Raw genomic sequence first — 21,323 nt, forward strand, 5'->3', positions numbered from 1 at the left:
ATACTCACCCACTTGGAAAAGCACACACACAGCCCGCAACACATTCATGCCACTTTCATGCACTTCTTTGTAGACAACATCAAGCAGCTAATGTGGTGATTCTTTGAATTCCTTGTAGAGTCTCTGTGTATTCAGTCGCCCACTAAGACTTATATAACCAGTGAGTACATGGTATTTTCACTTAATGATCAAACATTTCTCCACTTGGTAATATGATTGTTTTATTAAACTCTGGACTAAACAGCGCTCATTTCTTTTTCTTGATTTTTCTACAAACACTAGAAGATAAAATAAATATCTTCCTCAACCATTTCTGCATTCTGTGGGAAATAAGGCCTAATAATTATTATTGTTATGTACTCATTCTAGCATTCCTACACATGGTGGTGTTTATTTTTAATGAATTTATTAAATATTCTTAAACTGGATAAAATTGTTTGATTTCTTTGTGGAATCCTTGATGTCTGTGTGTAAATCCTCACTGTGTGGGTCAAGTTTAACACAGGTTGACATTTGACAGCAGTAAATGTGACACAAAAAAAGAAAACACTAAAATTTTATATATTGTACAGGTGCTACATGGAGGCTGGATTTTAGATGCACAAGAAAAATCTTAGTTTTAGGGAATCTTCAAACTGTGAAACTGTACATATCATATCTGTGTGTATTTTTTGTGGGACAGTAGTGACAGAGTTGAAGAGGGACCTTGAGACTGTCTGTATTTCCACCTCATTTCTTCAGGAAATGAAGAAGCCTCTCGGGTGAAATGTCTTCATGACATATAAAGAAGTCCGGTCGCTCCTAAAATGACCATGACTTGGATGACTGAGACACAGACAATGTTACTTGTAGTAAAAAAGTGCTTTTTGTGGTCAACAAGACCAGGAACATGTCATAGAAATATAAGAAATTCTAAAAATAATGAAATATGAATCATTTTTTTAAAACTTCAATTAAAACAGAGATCAAAAGAGGGATTGTAGGAGTTTCCTACCACTGCTTTGAATGCAGAAACTAGTTTGCAGTAAGCATTTTTTTTTAAGTTTTGTGCTTTGTTATAATAATCTAGATATGGATAATTATGCAATCTTATTATAAGGTTGATTTTTATGATGAAAGTGTCTGTCTAAATAGTTATGCATGATTACATAATAAATACCAACACTTTCACAATGTTTTTCCCAGTTTTACTTCCAATAATTTATATTTAAATCATTATGTTTTCATAGATAAGAGAGGCCATGGCATTGCATCATAATGTAGATTTTACAAACACTAATTTACAAGAAATGAGTGTAAAATTAAAAAAAACACTATCTCTTCTATGAAAGCTTTTTTAAGGATTAATCATCTATTTATTAACGTCAGTTAGGCTAGTCATACATTTTGTATAGATTTGTATTTAAAAGGTCAGTATAGACATTCATTATCAGGGAATCGTTGGTTAAAAATTGGCAAAAACAAAAAAAAATTGTTCTTCTCATTGATTCTTAGTTGGTGTTTTCTGAACTCACATCTCATCCTAAAATTGCTTTCCATTTCAAATGAAGTCAGTCAGTCAGTAATCACAAATCAGTTTATTTCCAAAAAATTAAAAATTACTTTTCTAAAACCTACTTATTTGACAAAATGGAAGAAAAAGCCCTCATTATTGGATGAATTACAGAGGAGTACTGTTGCACCTCTCTAAACCTTTTAATTTAAGAACTGGTACATCTGGTCTTCTCTCATGCAGGTAATCCATGACTGGGTTGTTGTAAGCAAGCTGAGCAAACTCTGTGTGTTTGTTGCAAGAGGTTGTACTTGGAGATATTGGTGCTTCTTCTTCCTCTTGTCCGTCTTCACAAGAGAAGCTGCAGCAGAGAACTGTTTTGGCAATTAGGTGGTCCAGTGGTTTGAGAGAGTGCATCCATTTGGGCAGGAAGTCCCAGTTCTTGAGCTTGTTTGGCAGGTGATGGGGGCTGCGGGACTGCATTACATTCACCATGGTAATGAAGATGGTTACACCCAAGAAAGGAGCCCCAACTCCAGCCATCACCTGCCAACCAGCCAGTGAGAGGCCCAGCACCAGTGATGGAAGCAACAGGAAGCAGAGGAGTAGGTACAAGATTGCAAACCAGCGGTACTTGGCAGTGCGCTCACCGAGAACACGAGCCATCCTTATCGGTAGACGCATGAATGGGAAAGGATACCACAACAGAATGCCAAAAACATTGAAGAAAAGGTGACACAGAGCAATCTAGAAGAGAAGAGACCTAATAATTAAGAATTCAAATGCTTAATGTGTATTGATGTCAACTCAAAGTCATACCAGTAGAAAGCATCTGCTGATTTCTTATAATGTCACACTGATATCATAAATATATTCCAATTATGCAACGTAGCTTTCATGAGTAGCTTATTGTAACACTACATTACAAAATACCTCACACTGCGGAGTTTTTCTCCAGCCTAGCTATAACTTGCTATGTTTTGGTTACATGTTTCAAACGGCTACCATATGTTAGGCAAAAAGAGGGTTATTTTGGCAGTATATGGCTGATTTTGATTACTTATACAAAGCTCAGATTCAGCAGGTTATGGCCATGAAGTCAAAACACAGCAAATACAAAGCAAAATCAAAGTTTTCAGTTTAAACGTGTGATGTTTGTTTTGTTTTAAATTACATTTTCCACAGCAACCCCCTGGAAATAAGGTTGCATATTATTTGTTTTTATTATTATTATTATTATTATTATTATTATATGTCCTTTGTATCCAGACAAACAAACAAAACCTACCTGTATGGCAGCTGCAAGTTTGTTCCCAGGACTGGCCAAAGCTGCCAGCAGGGCTGTGGCAGTTGTGCCAATGTTGGACCCAAGAGTGAGAGGATAGGCCCGCTCCAAACTGATTACACCAATACCTGATGAAGATGACAAAGCCAAATGCTGTAAAGCATATCGTATTGGTTTACCAGAAAATATAATTAGTGTTGTGTTCCTGTTGAAATATTTATAGAGCACCACTAAGCTGTACGGAGAGTTCTTAAGATGTTTTGTGACAAATACAAATGCCATCTATGATAGATCTCAGAAATTACCCCTGATTATGTACTAGCAGTAATAACCCAATAAGTTATGAAAATTGTTCTCCAGGTGGCTTAATACTTATTGAGATAGTCGAAGGAAAACATCGCGGATATAAAGAAAGAAAATAAGAAATATTTTTGTACGTGCTATTTGAGATGAACACCAGATAGTATTTTAATTTTTTAAAGAAATCCTTCTCATAAAGGTTAAACTACATCTTTGGCTCATAGGATGATTAGTGACTGCCAAAAGAAGGTTGCAACTGAAAGCTGAAGACTTTTATATAAGTAAAGCAAGTAAATAAAAATTGTACTCATAAAGCACCAAAATTCCACAACAAAAATGCTAAAAATATAAAGACAAAAAGCTTTAGCTGCCTTTAGAAAGAAACCAGTTCTCAGGTTAAGAGGAAAGCATTCCAGAGTCTATGGAGGCCATTGCCGTGAACTCTTTTTTTATAGTTCTCAGTCTAGTATGATGGACAGCCAGCAGGTCCCGCTCACATGACCTCAAGGACCCCCAAGATGTATGGATGTAAATGTTCACTGATGTATGCTGTCGCTTGTTCATGTAGTGCTCTAAAAGTCAAAAACAAAATCTTGGTAGTCAGTGGACACTGAATTTACTTGAAAGCCAGAAATGAATGAACAGACTGATATGTAATTAAGTCTCATAGTGGCATTTTGAACAATCTGCCGAGGTTGCAAAAAAGCTTTGTTAAAGCAAGCAAATAATAAATTAAAATAATCCAGAAGGTATGAATAAGAATTTGGAATTTAGTACATGAGACAATAGAACTCAACTTCACAACATTTCTTATCTGAAAAAACAAGAGCAAACCAGAGATTGAATGCGACTCAAGGGTTACCAAAGCTTCTTCAAACCTTTCGTCCCTTTATTAGTAGTTTATCAGGATAACCATAAACATGTGGATAGAGGTTGCGGTGTTAGAATTTATATTGTAGAGGAGAAACCACTGGCCTTGGGGGGGGGGAGTGCAGTTTATGGCAAGAACACAACAGTAATTCTTATGTGTTGTTATCAGTGGAGTTCTCTCTGTATGTGTCCCCTGGCGTGACAACTGAAAAACAAAGTGACTTGTGTAAAAACTTTACACTGGTACACTGTTCTGGCATATTCGTGGATAACAAGTAATTTTCAGCAGTTCCTCAATCTTAAAAAAAACAAACACTGCTCAGTTTTAACCTCTCCTAAACCTCTCTTGCAACATGTATTTCATGCATACCTTGGTTAGAGTGTCTTTGGTTACATCTAATTCAAGCTCCACTGAAGGGAGTTCCACTTGGAGGAAATACCACAAATGTGGCGTCTATTAACACCACTGTTAGAAGATGTGCTTAGATCAGGTTTATTTTTAAAGGGTTTGTTCTCAGTTGGATGGACAATGTTCTGCTTTTTCACCATTCTGGCCATTCAAAAAGCCGTGGCTACTTTCAAAAACCTCTGAACTGTGATTTTATTCCTCCACACCCACTTAAAAGGAAAGGTATGTAAAAAGTCAGCAATTAACAAGCTGCTTGTTCCTGACCTCGAAATGGTCATAATGACTGAAGTTAAAGTAATAGGTCTGCCCTGAAATGCTGGTATTTTTATAAAATGTTTTAGATTTCCTTCTATACACTGTTTAATCTATTCACAGTATGGCATAAGCTCTGTGATCTAATTGAAGGCTAAAACATGACAGATATCGAGGTGATTGGTTTCATGAGAAAGACAATCTGATGGGGGGACAGGTGTGGGCAATTGAGGGTGAGGGGAGACACTAAAAAGAGCTAAAAGTGGGTCATTGGGGAGTGAAAGGCTGTGCTGTGTGGTCCGGAGGGATGGTAGTATCCACTGCTGTTTAGAGTCAGTGGCAATGAAGACAGTTAGTTGTTCCACTGTTAGGAAGGGCGATGTGTTGCCTCCTGAAGACATTTAAGACCAGTAAGGTTGCCTGTATTGCGCTCCTGTTGTCTAACACTGTATCTCCATGATACCCAAGCTATATATCATGTGTATGTGCTTTAATATGTGGGAAAGGTCGATAGCCAGGAATGTAATTTAGCAGGAGGGATAACTTTAAAGTTTCTATTATATTGCATGGGTTAATTGCAGGCCTGTTCATGTGGGTGGCTTGGCTTTTGGAGTGATTTGCCATGTGTAAGTATCCTGTATAACTGTTTGTGTGGGTTGCAGCAGCACTAAGTTACAGGAAATTATTGATTGTTCTGGAAAATGTTAATATCTTCTCATGGGGAAAAAATGTCTGAGTACTATGAAACATTAATTGTTTATAATAAATAACTGTTTTGGTAAATTCTTTGTTTATGTTGATGATTTAAAGGCTCAAACTTTAGCAAAACCCACATTTTTTACGATGGCAGCAGCAGCAGTGGCAAAATACTTCAAATTATTGCAGCCATAAACCAGTTCAGTCCAGAGGAGCAAGTCAGACAAACATTTACTCATCTGCACGTCAGCCTGTGCTTCCTCAGCCAAGTCAAATGGCACCAGTCAGCCATGGTCAGACTGGGCTGAGTAGCTAGATGATGTCAATAACTGGGAGGAAATATTGAAATGAAAATTCATGAACCTTCCTTACGAGGTATGTAGTTTTGACATTGATAGCCTATGAAATTATAACTACTGGTCAATGAAGTGCATCCCTCTGTTACCTAAACACCAATTCATTGGACTTGTTGGAATTGGAGACCACAAACTGCCAGTCAGTGTTGGGAAGGTTACTTAATGTATTCCATTACAGATTACAGAATACATGCCCCAAAATGTATTCTTTAACGTATTCCGTTACGTTACTCAATGAGAGTAACGTATTCTGAATACTTTGGAATACTTACTATATTATCATGCTATTTACAACTATGTGAATGTACTATTGCTGTGTGATTTATACTGAAGGTCCGCGGCTCCGAACCTGTAGTAAAGGGACCTCTGACTAATACGTCGGGGTCCCTGTCGGGCTCGTAGCCGAAAAATAGCTTTATTTTGTTGTGTGGGTCAACTTTGCTTGCGAGAGACAAAGAGAGGCGTTGAAAGGCTGCTCCAACGGAACTTATTGTTTCGGAGGAAAACACGAACACAGTGTACAGTCGAGTCTTAATAGCTTACTTACAACTGGGCTCGTCAGGCACTCTTCTTGGCTGCAGTGGTTATTATTATATTTACATGCTTCCAGCTCCCGTTTTTGCTCGATGACAGCTCGTGCTTTTGCACTCGCCTTTTTCTCCCTCCTCGCGCTCACAGACACATAACGGGTATGACAGTCCATTCTCCCTGCAGCACGGACTACACTGCCCATCAGGCTACATTCTTTAGAGCTATACCTGTAGCATTCTGCCTATTAGCTTAGCACAACAACAACAACAACAACAAAAGGCGCTCTCTCACCCAGGAAACACGCAGAGAGAGAGAGCGTCACCCTGTAACCATGGCAACCGTAACGCTGCCGCCGGAACAACAGAACGTAGCTGTCAAACAAAACCCAAACAGTCCTGACCCGCGACAATATGAAACAGGAAAATACCGCCGTGTAATCCATTTATTTTAACAAAGTAACTGTATTCTAAATACCACCTTTTTAAACAGTAACTGTAACGGAATTCAGTTACTCATATTTTGTATTTTAAATACGTAACGGCGGTACATGTATTCCGTTACTCCCCAACACTGCTGCCAGTCTTATGTTTGCCCATTAAACCCACCGAAGTGACAGCATCACAGCTCCTTACCATTTATATTAGTGTTTAGGGTGCTAAAACCCCCTCCTGTATCCTTCTGAATGACATGTTGCCACCCAGACAAAACTTCCACATTATTGCTGCATATTGCGGCAAATAAATCCGTTTTTTCCTGCATCAAAGCCTCAAAGAATGTCTTCAGACTGTTACATCTCCTTTTGTATGATCTGCGAATCTCTGAGCAAAGAGTGGACAAAGAGACATTACGTAACCTTCCTGATATATTTTTGAGCCAGAGACAGTTATTGCACCAGGGTTAGGGTGACACTGACTTAGGCAGGATTCACTTAAAAATGAAACTGACACCAATGCAACAGCCACTTACTGAAAACACGTGTTTTTTATTGTCATAATCTGTCCTTCAGTTGCTTCATGATGACTCAAGGTTTTTTGTGTAAAGTTAGTGAGGTAAGGATTATTTTATGCGCCATCTATAGGAAATTTAGTGATGATCACTGGAAAACATTCATGTCCCCATTCTAGGATTGATCGTTTTCTTTATAGCGTTAGTCATGCCTTTCCTCTGCACTTACAGTTTTTCTCCATTGGTTTGGCTCATTTCTTGAAACAGAAATTACATTCTCAAAATAACATGGACAAACCTCCAAACCTCTTGGCAAATGTTCACAACAGAATGGCATTTCTCATTCATTTTATCAAGTGGCAAATGCCTTAGTACATGTCTCAATTGTCTCAGTGCATCTTTGCAAATGATTAAGTACAAGTAGCCTACAGTTATACAGTTAGCCCACATTTAGCACATTTTCCAAATGAATAGATCTTGTAGATCTAAACTGATTAGTTGATTCTCAGTCTAATGATCATTCTCTCCAAAACATGTCAGCATGATTTCATTGTATAAGTACTCGCATGCACAACTGTCTGTTCAATTGTCAAAATTGGTCATGGACATAATACCATGAATACCATATATGAATTTCTTTGAATATTTGATAAATTGATGACAGTCATTGACAGTCAGGTGAAACTAGACTAACGAAGGGGGAGTGTGACACACAGGTGTGTTCCATGATTGTGTGCTGCCAAACACAGATATATAGAGCTTGACCAGAGCCAGTCCGATCTCTGAACATGGATAGACAAGGCCAAGCAAACGGACAAGGGGAAGTTCTTCCTCAAGGAAGAGAAGGAAGAAGAAGAAGAAGAGGAGGACTGAGAATGCGTGGTGGAGGAATAGGGGGAAGAGGCCGCAAATAATGCCATCACATTGAGACAGATCCGTGATGCCATCCTTCAGGACAATCATATATTCCAGAATATAAACATAATAAGCATCTCCACAATAGACCGGGTTTTGAAGAAGCATCAGATGACAATGAAACAAATCTACAGGGTACCATTTGAGAGGAACTCTGACAGAGTGAAGGAGCTGCGCTACCAGTATATAAATGTAAGTCAGTTACTGGTTGTCTCTCATTATAACCTTACCTATAATCACAGTAAGCAGTAGTTCACTTATTTGGTTTCAATACCTCCTTTACCTGATTTCAGAATCAGTATTTGCTTCATCTGACTTCAACAATTTCAACAGAAAACTGCAGTTTACTATATGATACAATTCTCATTATAATCCTTATTTTGTTGTCTCCCAATCAAATCTATCCAATACTGTAGGTTTTACTGTAACATCTCAGTAAGTCATCAGTATTTCCCACTCCCCTTTCTATCAAATACCCCTGCAGTACTTCCTCATAGGCCTATCACTAGTTTAGAACCACTGGAGTAGTGGCCTGTAGTATATTGAACCTGTGGGGGAGAACATGTAATTGTCTAACTGTAGTATATGACTCTTCTGTATGACTGATTTTATGTTCTTTACTCTACTTTAGAGAATAATGGCATTGGAAGGACATGAGACCCGTCACATCCTGGTCTTCGTGGATAAAGCTGGCTTCAACCTGGCCAAGGGCCGAAGACGTGGCCGTAATATTATTGGCCACCGGGCCACAGTGGATGTCCCAGGTCAGCGAGGGGGCAATATAACTATGTGTGCTGCCATTTCTGAGAATGGTGTGGCCACTCACATCCCCAGTCTTGGCCCATACAACACACGCAAGCTCCTCATCTTCTTGGATCGCCTTTATACCGATTTTATCCCTGAAAATGAGAGAGGTCTCATAAGGCCTCACCTACCCATTTATGTAATTGTGTGGGACAATGTCAATTTCCACCATAGCCCACTCATTAGGGGCTGGTTTGCAACGCATCCAAGGATGGTCATGGGGTTCCTACCACCTTACTCTCCTTTCCTCAATCCGATAGAGGAGTTTTTCTCTGCTTGGAGGTGGAGAGTGTATGAGCATCATGCTCAGGATCAGCCGTCCCTGCTCCATGCTATGGACGCAGCGTGTGACGACATTACAGGAGATCAATGCAGGGGATGGTTGCGGCATCACGCCGTTTCTTCCCTCGTTGCATCGCAAGAGAAAGTATCCACTGTGATGTGGACGAGAATCTGTGGCCAGACGGACAACAGCGTGTAAATAATCAGGAGGGTGAAGACAGTGGACAAGAGCGGGAGAATGAGTACAGCGACCACTGAATAAGTCCTTGTTTTTTGATTTTGTGTTCATACAATTTACTACTGTAATGTACATTTTCTTTTTACATATGTATAAAACTTTCTTTGCGTGTGAATAACAAATGGTTATAATTTCCTTGGTAGTGTGAGTGCAATCTGTGATGTCAAACCTTGGAGGCTACTCTTTTCTGTTGTATATTGTTGGTCCTCTGCCATAGTGACAAAACATCTAAGGATTTTGTATGGCAGTACTCACATAATGCCAAAGGGACGATGCATTTTGGGGGCACTGACTATTCAGATTAGAAAGAAATGTAGTTTTGACACATGAGTGAACTGTTTTAGGGGAGATATGAGCTTTTGCAGGTGGACCATGTTGTTGTGATCAACCATCCAGGTTTATTTTGACAAAAGCACCAAGAATGATGAGAATGTCCGATCTGTGTCGAGAAATGAGCCAAAGCTATTGAGAAGGATCTTTGCCATTTTGGAGACACTGACTGTTTAAATGAGAAAGGGATTTAGACTGAAGCCCGAGTGAACAGTTTTGGAAGAGATATGAGCTTTTGCAGGTGAGCTATAGTGTTGTGCTAAACTGTAAGAGTGTTTTGCCAAATGATCTTAGAGTTTTGAGAATGTAATTTCTGTTTCAAGAAATGAGCTAAACCAATAGAGAAAAACTGTAATTTAGCAAGCTGCTCCTACAAGGTTAAAGCTGATCACCAACAATAAAGCATTTTTTTTATATATTTTAAGTATACTCTATGTATAAAGTATGACCAAATACAATTATATCATCCAATTAAACCAAACAAGTGGCTCATTGTAGGTCAGCATGAGTGAGATAAACCTAAACAATCTCTGTAGAAGGAGACAATTTAAGAGTGGCCTGTTCCAACAAGTCAAATGGAAGTTTAGAGTTTCATAGGCCAAGCCTCTTATTATAGGAGCTTTGTAAGAGGATTTGTGGGCACTGCTGGGCCTCTCCATTAGCTGGCAGAGTAAAGGAAGCTTTTTCAAAAGAATATGGCCTGTAAATATAACTATCTGTTAAAGCATTTTGTAAACTCTGTTCTCATAGATAGATAGATAGATAGATAGATACCAATATTGAACAAATTAATTGTGATTTTTGGCTATAATCATGCAGCCCGAATTGATTGAGGGGACTAAAGTTAAAAAAGAATAAACAGATAAAATCCACAAAGCTTGGCAAAGATTTGTGCACATGGTGTGCAGACTTTGACATTCAAAAGAGCAAAAACATACATCACTCACCTATAAGAGGAGTCATGGCTGAAGTAAAGACAGAGCTACTCTGCACCACAAATGTCACACCTGCACCCACAAACATGGCGATGTATCCTGCCAGCCACCCAAATGGATAGGGAAGGTCTGCAGTGATGCACAAGAGAAACTTCAATCATTTTTAACTTTAAAGAATAAAGTGCTTACATTTTCCATGTAACCCCCTTCAGTTAAAAATCTATGTTAAACTAAAATGTCAGTTCTACACTCATCTGCCTGTTGATGCTAAAACTAAGAAGAATTGGTGATCAAAGGCAGTCATAAACACCTACCAGCACCCTGAGAGCTCATTCTGAGAACTCCCTCTTATGGGTTAACAAGGCAAGGAAACATGCATATTTGGAGCTGGTCAATATGAGTTTCACTTGAACTCTGAAGCTTTTCAAATCAAGAAGTCAGGCAGGGCTTCAATAAACTCTCAAATGATTTTTGTGTGAATTTTGTAAGGCTTCACGACATCCCTCACACATATAAAACAAATAATTATAATATACTGACACATAATAAGAATTTAAAAAAAAAAAAATCACCATTGTGGTTAGCATTTCAGTACCATGGACAGCTCACAATGCTTGCCCAGATTGCTGATGGTGTTTCTCAAAAATCCATTAGCAATCTGGGTGAAAATTTGCACTTCCAATCTGCGCTTCTCTTGATAGAGATTTTGGTCATTACTGAATTGAACACGATCCATGTGCATATGTAAATTTGCCCATTGTTAGTATATCCCTGCAGAGGGTTCCACTCCCATTGCACCTTTTCCAATTGCCTTCTCACACCAGTTTCTTCCAGCTTAGTTACACTGGCCTTTTCTCCTTTAGTAACTGTAGCAGTTTAACCTGGGTTATTATGAGTGTTGGAAAGTACAGCTTCATGCAATCACATTACATTTTTATGTGATGCAATAATGGAATGTATTAGTGTGCTAATTTCAGTAATAACATTGCAGTAACAGTTATGTTGGTTCTCACTTTATAAAGAGGTGGGTGGAAAGAGAGAAAAGAGCATCAAGGCTTTTTCTTTTTTTCAACTACAGTCAGCTTTTCTGCTGTGAGGGGGAAATGGTGTTGCACCTGCAACCTTTGTCACTAGGAAATATAGATGTAATTTTATTTTTCTTCTACCAAAGGACAGAAAAGTGAAAACAGCATCCAGGATAGAAGTAACTCCTCTGTTTATTAACTATTTGCAAATGTCATCACAGACAGCACGCTAACAAAAAGCTAGCGAAGAACCCAGAAAGATATAATAACAATAAAGCTGACCGTATGCAGACCCCTGCCCAGTAGCCAGAGCCTGATCTTCAACAGGTAACAAAAGCAGTGATGAGAAGTCACACTTGGAACTTTTTAGCTTCCATTTCAACCTGTAAATGCTTTTGCAGTACAGTCTCAGTGGTGAAGTCCTCTGGGGAAAGTTTTCACCTTTCTTTTGATTCAAATTTAAACTCTAAAAGAAAGATCTCATCTCCTGAGTAGGATAGAGAATTACTTTCTCCAAATAACATAATGCATTAGTTTAAAAAATAACAAGTATTGTGTAATACATTACATTTTTGAGAACTTTAGCAACACTGGTTGATGTTTTGCTGTTTGTTCAGTACAGTGACTTCCTGGAGCTACACATAGCACTAAGTAATACAAATAACACACGATGGGTTATCTGTATTAGTGCGGATGGGTTGATGGGTTTATCCTGGCTCAAGAGTTGGCAATTCGTCTTGTGATCGGAAGGTTGCCGGTTCGAGCCCCGGCTCGGACAGTCTCAGTCATTGTGTCCTTGGGCACCTACTGGTGATGGCCAGAGGGGCCGATGGTGCGATATGGCAGCCTTGCTTTTGTCAGTCTGCCCCAGGGCAGCTGTGGCTACAACTGTGGTTTGGCTTCCACCAGTGTGTGTGAATGAATAGTGGAATTATAAAGCGCTTTGAGGGTCTCGAAAAGCGCTATATAAATGCAATCCATTAATCCATTATTTATTTCCTAACAAGTCAAGATATTCATTTTTTATTTATTCATTTGGTAGCTCAAATTTAGACTAACCTGTGTTGATGACTTTATGGATGGCCTTTGCTACTTGGCCTTTAAGAAGAGAGTTGAGCAGTTTGACTAGAAGCAGCAAACATGTGCACAGGACAGCCAGCGAGGTGGCAAGTAGGATGAGGCCCACTGTGAGGTCTGACATCTCAGCAGATGCAAACAAATGTCTACCTACAAAGAGAGCCACAATAACAGGATATTTGACTGCATTTATACCTTACCAAATGAGTTGAGACACTATGCAAAATGACAAAACTTGAAGTTCAATTTACCACCATTTAGTTTGCCATATTTTTTGATAATGTTCTCTTACTGCTTAGTTATACTTGTATCAACTGTTTTGCTATGTAAATAAAATTTTCTTGAGAAGACCAGTTCAGTTTTGGCCTTCTCTTGTTGAAATAAGGGAGGCCTTTTATCCAGAAGACACTGCTTGTATACCAACATTATGGTATTATGTTAACTTCTTTGGATATGAGGTTGTACAGATTGGTTCCGGCTTACTATATGATTGATTCAGATTCAGATAGGACTTTAGGTTTTAACTTACACTTCACGTGTGTTTGCAAGTCATGGCTGGGGTCACAGCTTTCAGTGCTCACGTTGTGATGAGACTATGGATGCATGGATAGATAAAAGAAAGAAAGAAAGACATTAGCCAGGCCACTTTTACTGGCATCAGTGACAGGCTCCATTCGGCGCCAGTACACAGTGACACAGTATGTCTGCATGTGAAGGAGACAGGGCTAGAGATGAGACATTACCATAACAAGGTTGGTCTGGCACCATTCTTTCACCAAGCTCCTGTTCCTCATGCCCTCCTTCCCCATGGCGATCCCTGTGATCACACACTTGTCCAGCTGAGGGTGAAAGAGATGTACATTCATTTTTCACCACAATTTTTTTTGTTTTGTTTTGTTTTTGCTTGGCAGCTGAATTGCTGATCGAGTTTATCAGTTTTCAGCAGTGACCTCAGCTAACGAGTTAGATGATACATGAGATGGTTTTGAAGTGACATTTTCACTATTTACTTGAAAACATGTTCCAGATATTTCTAAATATGACGTGCATCATTTATTTTACACTTTACTTTTTCATGATGTTGAAATAACCTTACCATTGTTTTGCTGTGTAGTGTCAAGTTCAGGCATTATAAGTAGAAGAAAAATTGTGATAAGCCAAGTTTTAACGGGTTGCTGATGACCCGACTCTACACCCCTACAAAGCTTTATCAGAATTTATTTGAAGATTTTTGAGTTATGGTGTTTCGACAGAGACACCCATCAATTATGTGCTCAGAATTTCCTTCTACCATGTTGTGTTTAATCTATTTCTTACATTTTGGTTTCTGTGATGTTTGGTTTTGGACAGAAAAATAAAATAAATAGAAATTATAAATAAATCAAAACATTGCTGACCTGCTGTGAGTAACATCACAGTTACTAAGCTGAGATCATAGAGGGCTGCAGTCCAATGAAGGGGCTTAGCAAACAGTAAATTAGAAAAAATGGCGTCTGATTGGTTTTACCTGTATGATAAGCTTGGTGACTGGCTCCGTGATGACCTTGAGTAGCTCGGGTGCTTCCTCCCCTGGCTCGAGCCTCAGAGTGGTGACCAGCAGGTGAGACAGCCGAGTCATGAACCCGCTCGCCACCTCCAGGGGCAACAGAACCAGGACTGACAGCCAGTTGAAGCAGTCATGGATTGTTGCTCCGGCAAAAGCACTATCGTGGATCACAGTCATTTTCTGTGTTAGCTATCCAGGAGCATCATAAACTACTCAGAGTGATTGCTTGTTAATCTCCTTTCCACAGCTCAAATTTTGCTTTTTTGGTTTTTGGCAGTGATGTAATAAGCATTTGAGTTTTGATGTGTGTATATTATGAAAGGTTAAATGATATTTATTTTAGTGGTAATAGATTAACGCACCATCTGTCTGGCGCACTGGTTACTGGTATAGGATTAGTGTGGACTGGTGCCCTTATTATAGTGTGAAGCTGCAGCTACAGCTGCTGATGCTTTCTCATCATCCTCCTCTACTTTCTCCTCTGCTCTCTTAACACTTTTTCCCTCTTCCCTCCATCTAACCACTTATCCACTTCACTTTTCCATTTCAGTGTCTTCTTGCCTCAACCCCCACCCTATTCTACCTCCACTCTCCTCCTCGGTCTTGCTGTGTTTTGTCACTCACCGTTGAAACTCGGTTCGTTCTGCCGCTTGCATCATAGCCACTATGGTGTTTGTAACCGAAGTCCCAATATTGGTCCCCATGATGACTGGAACAGCCGACCTGACTTCTAACACTATGAGATGAGACGAAAATGAAGAAGCATGTTACAAAAAACCTAAACACTGTAAATGCATAAACACCATTGCAAATGGTAATGCATCATATATATATATATATATATATATATATATATATATATATATATATATAATTACAGAAAATGGCCTTGTACTTTTTTGATGCAACATGTGTTTTAATGGAGATGAGAGGTGATTGTAATTCTAGGCTAAGTGAGGCGGCTTTGGAGATGGGTTATTTTTGAATACGCCTTCAATGGTGATGACCTAGAGGGCAGACGTCAGGAAGACAAACATTTATGCCTTTTCATATCTTTCAGTCTCCAATAATTACCTCTAATCATCCTCATGGCTCTCTTATTTAAAACAAATCTTTGGAAGCAGAGCAGCAGCTCCTGCATACTGATGTAATTCACTTTAACTACCCAGAGCAAAGGTGGAAGACCTACATGCAGTAGCCTGAACATTTTCTTGTAACCTTACCACATAATGGTCTTAAACAAGGCTGACTGAGATTATGAGACATTACCCAGAGTAAGAAAGGTTGGATTTGATTGCCCCTCTAATCTTGCTTCACCCTGTCAGACTACACTTATTTTACATCATTTTTACAAATTGCAACTGCAGTACTGGAATCTCAAAATGACTCTCAGGTCGTGCAGTTAGCATCTTGAGCCACCTCTCATTTATTTATATTTATTTATATTTATATAAATATATATATATTTATATTTATATATTTATTTATATTATATATATAGAAAACGGGTGCAGTGTTTAATTGAAACATGCAAATATACACATATAAGGCAAAAACAGAGTTTTGTTCTTTAAGCAGTCTTCAGGAATAGTTCTCTGGGCTCTTGCAGGACATTTAAAGCTCTTCTTTGGATGTTGGTCTGTCATGATGTTCTCAGACTGCTTCAATAATGTTGAGTTGGATCAAAATCAACAATACTTTGTTTATTATTGCATCAGTTTTTTTTAAAAAAAAAGATCTCCATCAGCCCCAAACCATCACATAGCATTTACTGTGTTTTAATCTCTATCTTTGTGCTTCTCTCCTGACCTCATCTGGATATAATGATGATGATTTGAACCAAAAATGTCAAATTTGGATGAAGCACTCCGTACGAGCTGTTGCCACTCATGTTTAGTCCAGTTCTTGTGTAATCTTGCATACCTCAGCCTTTTCTTCCTGTTTTCCTTTCTTCTGAAATGGCTTCTTGACAGCCACCCTTCCACTGAGACCATTACTGATGAGGCATCATTGAACAGTAGCTGGATCAGGTGAAGGGCCAGATGCATCTCTCGGGTCCTGTGTCAGATCTTTGATTGATTACATTCCTTTTTCTTAAGACCATGATTTTCAGATACTGTTCGTCTGTTGTATATAGGGGTTTTTTTTTTTAGGTCTGCCTTCTTCTTTTGTCCTTCACGTGTCCAGGTTACTCAATTTTTACGGACACACTGAGTTTTCAGCTAACAGCTCTTTGGAAACTACTTTGTTGGCAGAAAACTACTATTTTATCCTGTCCAGCTGTATTATCTTTGGCATTTTTTGATTTTTGTGGATTCAAAAATGAAAAGAACAAATGTTTTTGCGACAGTCTGTAACAAAGTGCAATTTGTTTCTTTCTATTTGCGTAGACATAACACTGGTTCACTCCTTCAGTTAGGTGGTGTTTTTTAACCTTGAATGATTCATAGGTCAGTGTTCAGTGGTTCAAAAAAAATGTCCTTTTGAGTACAGTCAGGTATGGGGACTGACCTGAAAGTAAGTGAAAAGTCAATGAAATGCTTTGAGAGACCTTCAGAAAGCCTGGAGAACTATTGCTCAAGACCACATGTAGATCTTTGGAATCAAAATGTAATGAAATGAGGGGCAACTCAAGACTTGTGTACAGTACCATACGTTAATCATTCTTTCATTATACAAGTTTGAAAACTGACATAAACATCTAAATAGTGGAAAGATAAAAATAAAATAAAAGCAACAATAGTGCATTAATCTGCAGCCAAAAGTATCACGCAACAAATAAATCATTTACAATAGACTTTATGTGTTTCCTAGCACTTTCAGGAGATTAATAAAACTGTGAATGTGAGTTATGGAGCGAAAAGTTGTTTTAATATTTTTCAAGGGGTTGTTTAGATGCTAGATGACAGGAAACATCACTCTTAGCTGTTCATCTGCTAGTTTAGTTACATTAGACTGCTGGAGAAATGTGTGCAAGCAAATCTTCCTGTTCTCTAAAGAACAATCCTCTGGTATAGTTTGTTAATGTAACCCAAACTTTATTTGCTAATTGAATCCTTAATGCTAAATAACAAACCAATCGTAATGGATTCAACCCTCCACAGGGAATACGGGTTGTTATAGGACTTTGAGGCAGAAAATTTCGATTTGAACTATAGACTGCAAATTGATTTTGCTGCAAATAAGGCGCCTTGGGGGTGTTATTTTCTCTGGTTTTATTGCTACGGTAATGGATTTTGTTTTCTGTTTATTAACTTATCTATATATGCAAAATAATAACCTGCAGAGACATAAGCCTACTATGCAGACAGTACAATAAACACACACTCGCACACACACTGAATTCTGGCACTCACACATTTGCACATGCGTTTATGTGCCTACTCACGTCCGGAGGCCACCAGACTGACTACAATGGAGGTGGAGGTTGATGAGCTCTGAACCAGCACAGTAACCAAGATCCCCACCACGAGCCCTGCCACGGGGTTAGACAGCACTGCATTGTCCTGGAAAATGTCCCCTGCCACTTTACCTGGTTAGATATGCCGCCCACATACACAGAAACACACATAAAAAAATACCAGTCTTAGGAATCACAAGGTTGCCAAGAGCAATGTTAAACAAAAATCAAACTGTTTGTTTCCCCAATTTCAAGAAGGTCACAGATCAAACTCGGCAGTAAATTATACAGCAGCAGGGCCCAGTAGGATGGTGTGAACTGGTGCTCGGTGACTCACTTATTTGTCAAACATCAACAGACTGAGTCACTATGAACCTGCTGATGGGGCAGTGAGGGTCAGAGCGCTTACCCCCTGCTAACTGGAAGGCAGAGCTCAGAGTGTCCAAGGAGCAAACAAAGAGGAAGAGGAGGAGGAAGAGGAGAGGGATCTTGGATAGATTGATGAGGACCTTCTTGATCTTGTTTGGACTCACTGCTGAGGTCTGAGGAGATCTGTCTGGAGAAAACAGCAAAGAGACGGTTAGAATGGAATCTTTTTTTAAGGGATTTTATCTGATGAAACAAAACGGCAGCATGTTTTTGGCCACTGCTCGACTCTCTGATAGCTGTGTTCTCTCACATGTAGAGATAGAAGCCATCTGACAAAGTACATTCATAACCCATATGCAGCCAAACACTGCTGAGTGAGAGGCCACATGATCCCACTGGCACTGTGTGTCTCCTGAGCATGTCCTTATCTAATGAGCCTGTGGCTCGCTTCTGCTGTTGTAATTTACCGCCTCAAAGAGGTTAAACCTGCTGCCAGCGTGGGAGATGTATGTGTCACTCTCCTCTTTATGCCTCTCTTGTACCTTTCTCCCCGGGGAATGTGCCTGCCTCCATCAGTGAGGGTTTGTCAGAGTGGTGATTGGTATGTTGGTTACAGCCCTCAAAGCTGCCAGTGAGGTCAAGGGTGGAGCCGATGCCAGACTCCCTGTCCTCCTCCGCCAGTGGGAGTTTGGGATGTGAGGGGAGCTGAGCCGAGTGTATTCTCACCCCTGGTAGCAGAAGAGGAGTCAGGCAATTCAAAGACATAAAACTAGAATGGTGGGAATTTAAACTAATGAGTTACCACTGAAGCCGAGCTCCGTGCTCCGTCCAGAGGACACTATGGTTATAGATCGAGAGGACATGGCGCTGTGAGTGCTGTGTGGAGATATGCAAGCAATTAAAATCGCAGGATGTCACCACCGTGGAGGGAACAGATCTGATAGTGGATGTATTTATCAGCCACCTGCAGCAGTAAGAAAAAGAAGCCAACAGAGACCAACAAGTGTGTATATGAGCCCATCTCTCACAGAGGTACAGGGATCAACAGACAAGCAATTAGAAGAGAGCGAAGGCAGCCCACGTGGTTATGTAATTGGCAGCTATTCATGATGTGAGGTCAGGCCGCACACTAAAATTGCATACACCGGGAGGCGTCTCACCTCCCAAACAACTAAACAACCTCATCAGATCATGAAGAACACATTAGGATCCGTGTAGCTTATCCTGTCTTCCATTTCCTACAGCTGCGAGCCAGCTCTTCAAGGGACTCTCCAGCATCTATAGAGCAAGTCTCTTCAAAGGGTTTCATGCTCTTGATTTGAAGAGATACCCCCACCCCCACCCCCAAACCCCCACCCCCATCCCACCCTCCTTTTTTTTCTGTCTTCCACTTCGGGGACTCCAGTGGAGGAGGGAGTACTAATGTCTCTTAAAAGCAAAGAGGATGGAAGTAATTACAGCAGCCGAAATTACAGTAATTACAGTCACTGCATCATCCTCACCGCGCGTGTCATCCTGCTGCAGGTTTCAGATGCGCACGGAGGCCCGCGTTAACATATGTACATCTGTCTGTATGTGGGAGTACGTGAAACAGCCCCGGCACACTGCAGCAGGATAAACTCTGAATGTATCTGAGGTGATTTTGTGAGCGTGTGTACTGAATGTTATCCTCTAATCTAACTGCCCCGCTCGTCTGTTTGTCAGTCTGCCACCGTTCCCGTCTCAGCTCTTGCGCCGTTACGTGCAAGTTTGTGTTTAAGGCTGTCTCTGTGACTCACATGGATAATTTCTCGATTAGTGTTGCTGCAATTTGGTTTTGCTTGTAGAAAAATGCAGGCTTTTCTCAAGCATTTAGCCAATGTTGTCAGTGTGCGTCAGCTTACTTGGCAAGATTTTCTAAAAGTATGTATGAGACATCAAAATAAAAGCTGGAATTTAAAAAAAATAACTATTTGTGTGTGTTACCACCGAGAAGGTGTTTGAAAGTATTTGATAGTGTTGCCTCTTACCTTGTCCAAAGGCTTAGGTGTTGCTCATGACCCCGCTAAAGGAAGGTACCAAACTGAAGACTAAAACATCTTTAAATAGACCGAGTGTGGAGGTATCAGGGGGGAAACATCTACGTGATCTCTTGGTTATTAACTTGCTCTCTCATCAGAGACAGCATTGTTAATCAGTTACACAATGTCTTAAGTTAATGATGCATAGGTCTTAAATGCCTGTTGTGTATTAGGTAATAATTGATGTTTGTTCAGCCAGCTATTTTTCACCTGATTTGGGCCCCAGATAAAGATTGCAAGATGAAGTGGCCTGTTTGATGTGATTTATCAACCCTTCTCACTTGAAGTTTTTAGGTAGCAGTGCAGGAGAAACCTGACATCTAGTGGCGTGTTTTAGATAAACCTGGGAGATTGCTCCTGTTTTCTTAAGTCCGCTCACATTCTCATGCGGCTGTTTCCATCACGTTTCGTAGTCTTGGCAAAGATTAAAGCCGGGGTATTAAATGATCACTTCTTCCATGAGATAAGTCAGTGGAAGTATTTCAGACACGCAAAGCGTAATCTGTTTGACTTGTACAGAATGTTCAGGTACTTAGGTACTTTGCCAGCACTCAGCATCAAGCCTGTTTTGATTGGAAATAGACTATCAAGGAGATTTTCTGAGAGCCTCTTGACAAGCATGCACCGCTATCCACACGCAGCGCCGGCCTGTGTTGTTGTGGGGGTAATTGTTAATAATTAGTGCAGCCGCGGTTCTGTCATATCAGCAGTGCTCTCAACCAAATCTCCCAAGCCTGCTGACGCCAGACTTGCATCTATGAACTTAATAAACCCTTTAGACTAAGTTGTTGCTTTCCAATCTGTTATGAGATCTGGGAGCCAGAGAGAAATAACAGCCTTGTTGTTTTTCAGGGAGCTGGGTTTGCTGCTGTAGGTGGCGACTGGAGGAGAAATCCTTGAGATTTGGAGCAGAATTATACAAAAATATAAAAAAAACCGAAGCACAGATGTACCAGCGCATATGGACACGCGCGCACACACACACGTGTAATCACTTAAACACACACTGAGCGGCTCTAGAGCTCTTTGGTTAAAAAACACTCCACGTTGCAGTTAATCCCATCTCCAGATGTGCGAGTCACAGGGTGGCTGCTGCTACTGCACAGCATGCCGATGAACCAGACGGGGGCTAAATTCTGCCACGCAAGGCGTCCTGCTTGGTTTATCTAATATTAAAAAATAAATAAAGAGAAGCCTCTGGGTTTT

At 40.0% G+C, this 21,323-nt stretch overlaps 1 protein-coding gene across 1 annotated transcript; it reads right to left on the reverse strand.

Moving 5' to 3' along the window:
* Positions 1–1,557: 1,557 nt before the first annotated feature.
* On the reverse strand, positions 1,558–18,920 carry slc34a1b (solute carrier family 34 member 1b). Its single transcript, XM_084948248.1, has 12 exons — positions 18,860–18,920; positions 18,600–18,785; positions 18,098–18,244; positions 17,677–17,820; positions 14,913–15,024; positions 14,250–14,445; positions 13,486–13,581; positions 13,272–13,335; positions 12,725–12,892; positions 10,653–10,769; positions 2,781–2,905; positions 1,558–2,239 (listed from the first exon to the last, which is right to left on the reverse strand). The coding sequence occupies exons 1-12, from the start codon at positions 18,918–18,920 to the stop codon at positions 1,661–1,663; spliced, it is 1,995 nt and encodes a 664-aa protein (XP_084804374.1). The 3' UTR covers positions 1,558–1,660.
* Positions 18,921–21,323: the final 2,403 nt, after the last annotated feature.

This window comes from Perissodus microlepis, chromosome 2, assembly GCF_051167445.1.
Source record: "Perissodus microlepis isolate ML-2025 ecotype Zambia chromosome 2, ASM5116744v1, whole genome shotgun sequence".
Taxonomy (NCBI): domain Eukaryota; kingdom Metazoa; phylum Chordata; class Actinopteri; order Cichliformes; family Cichlidae; genus Perissodus; species Perissodus microlepis.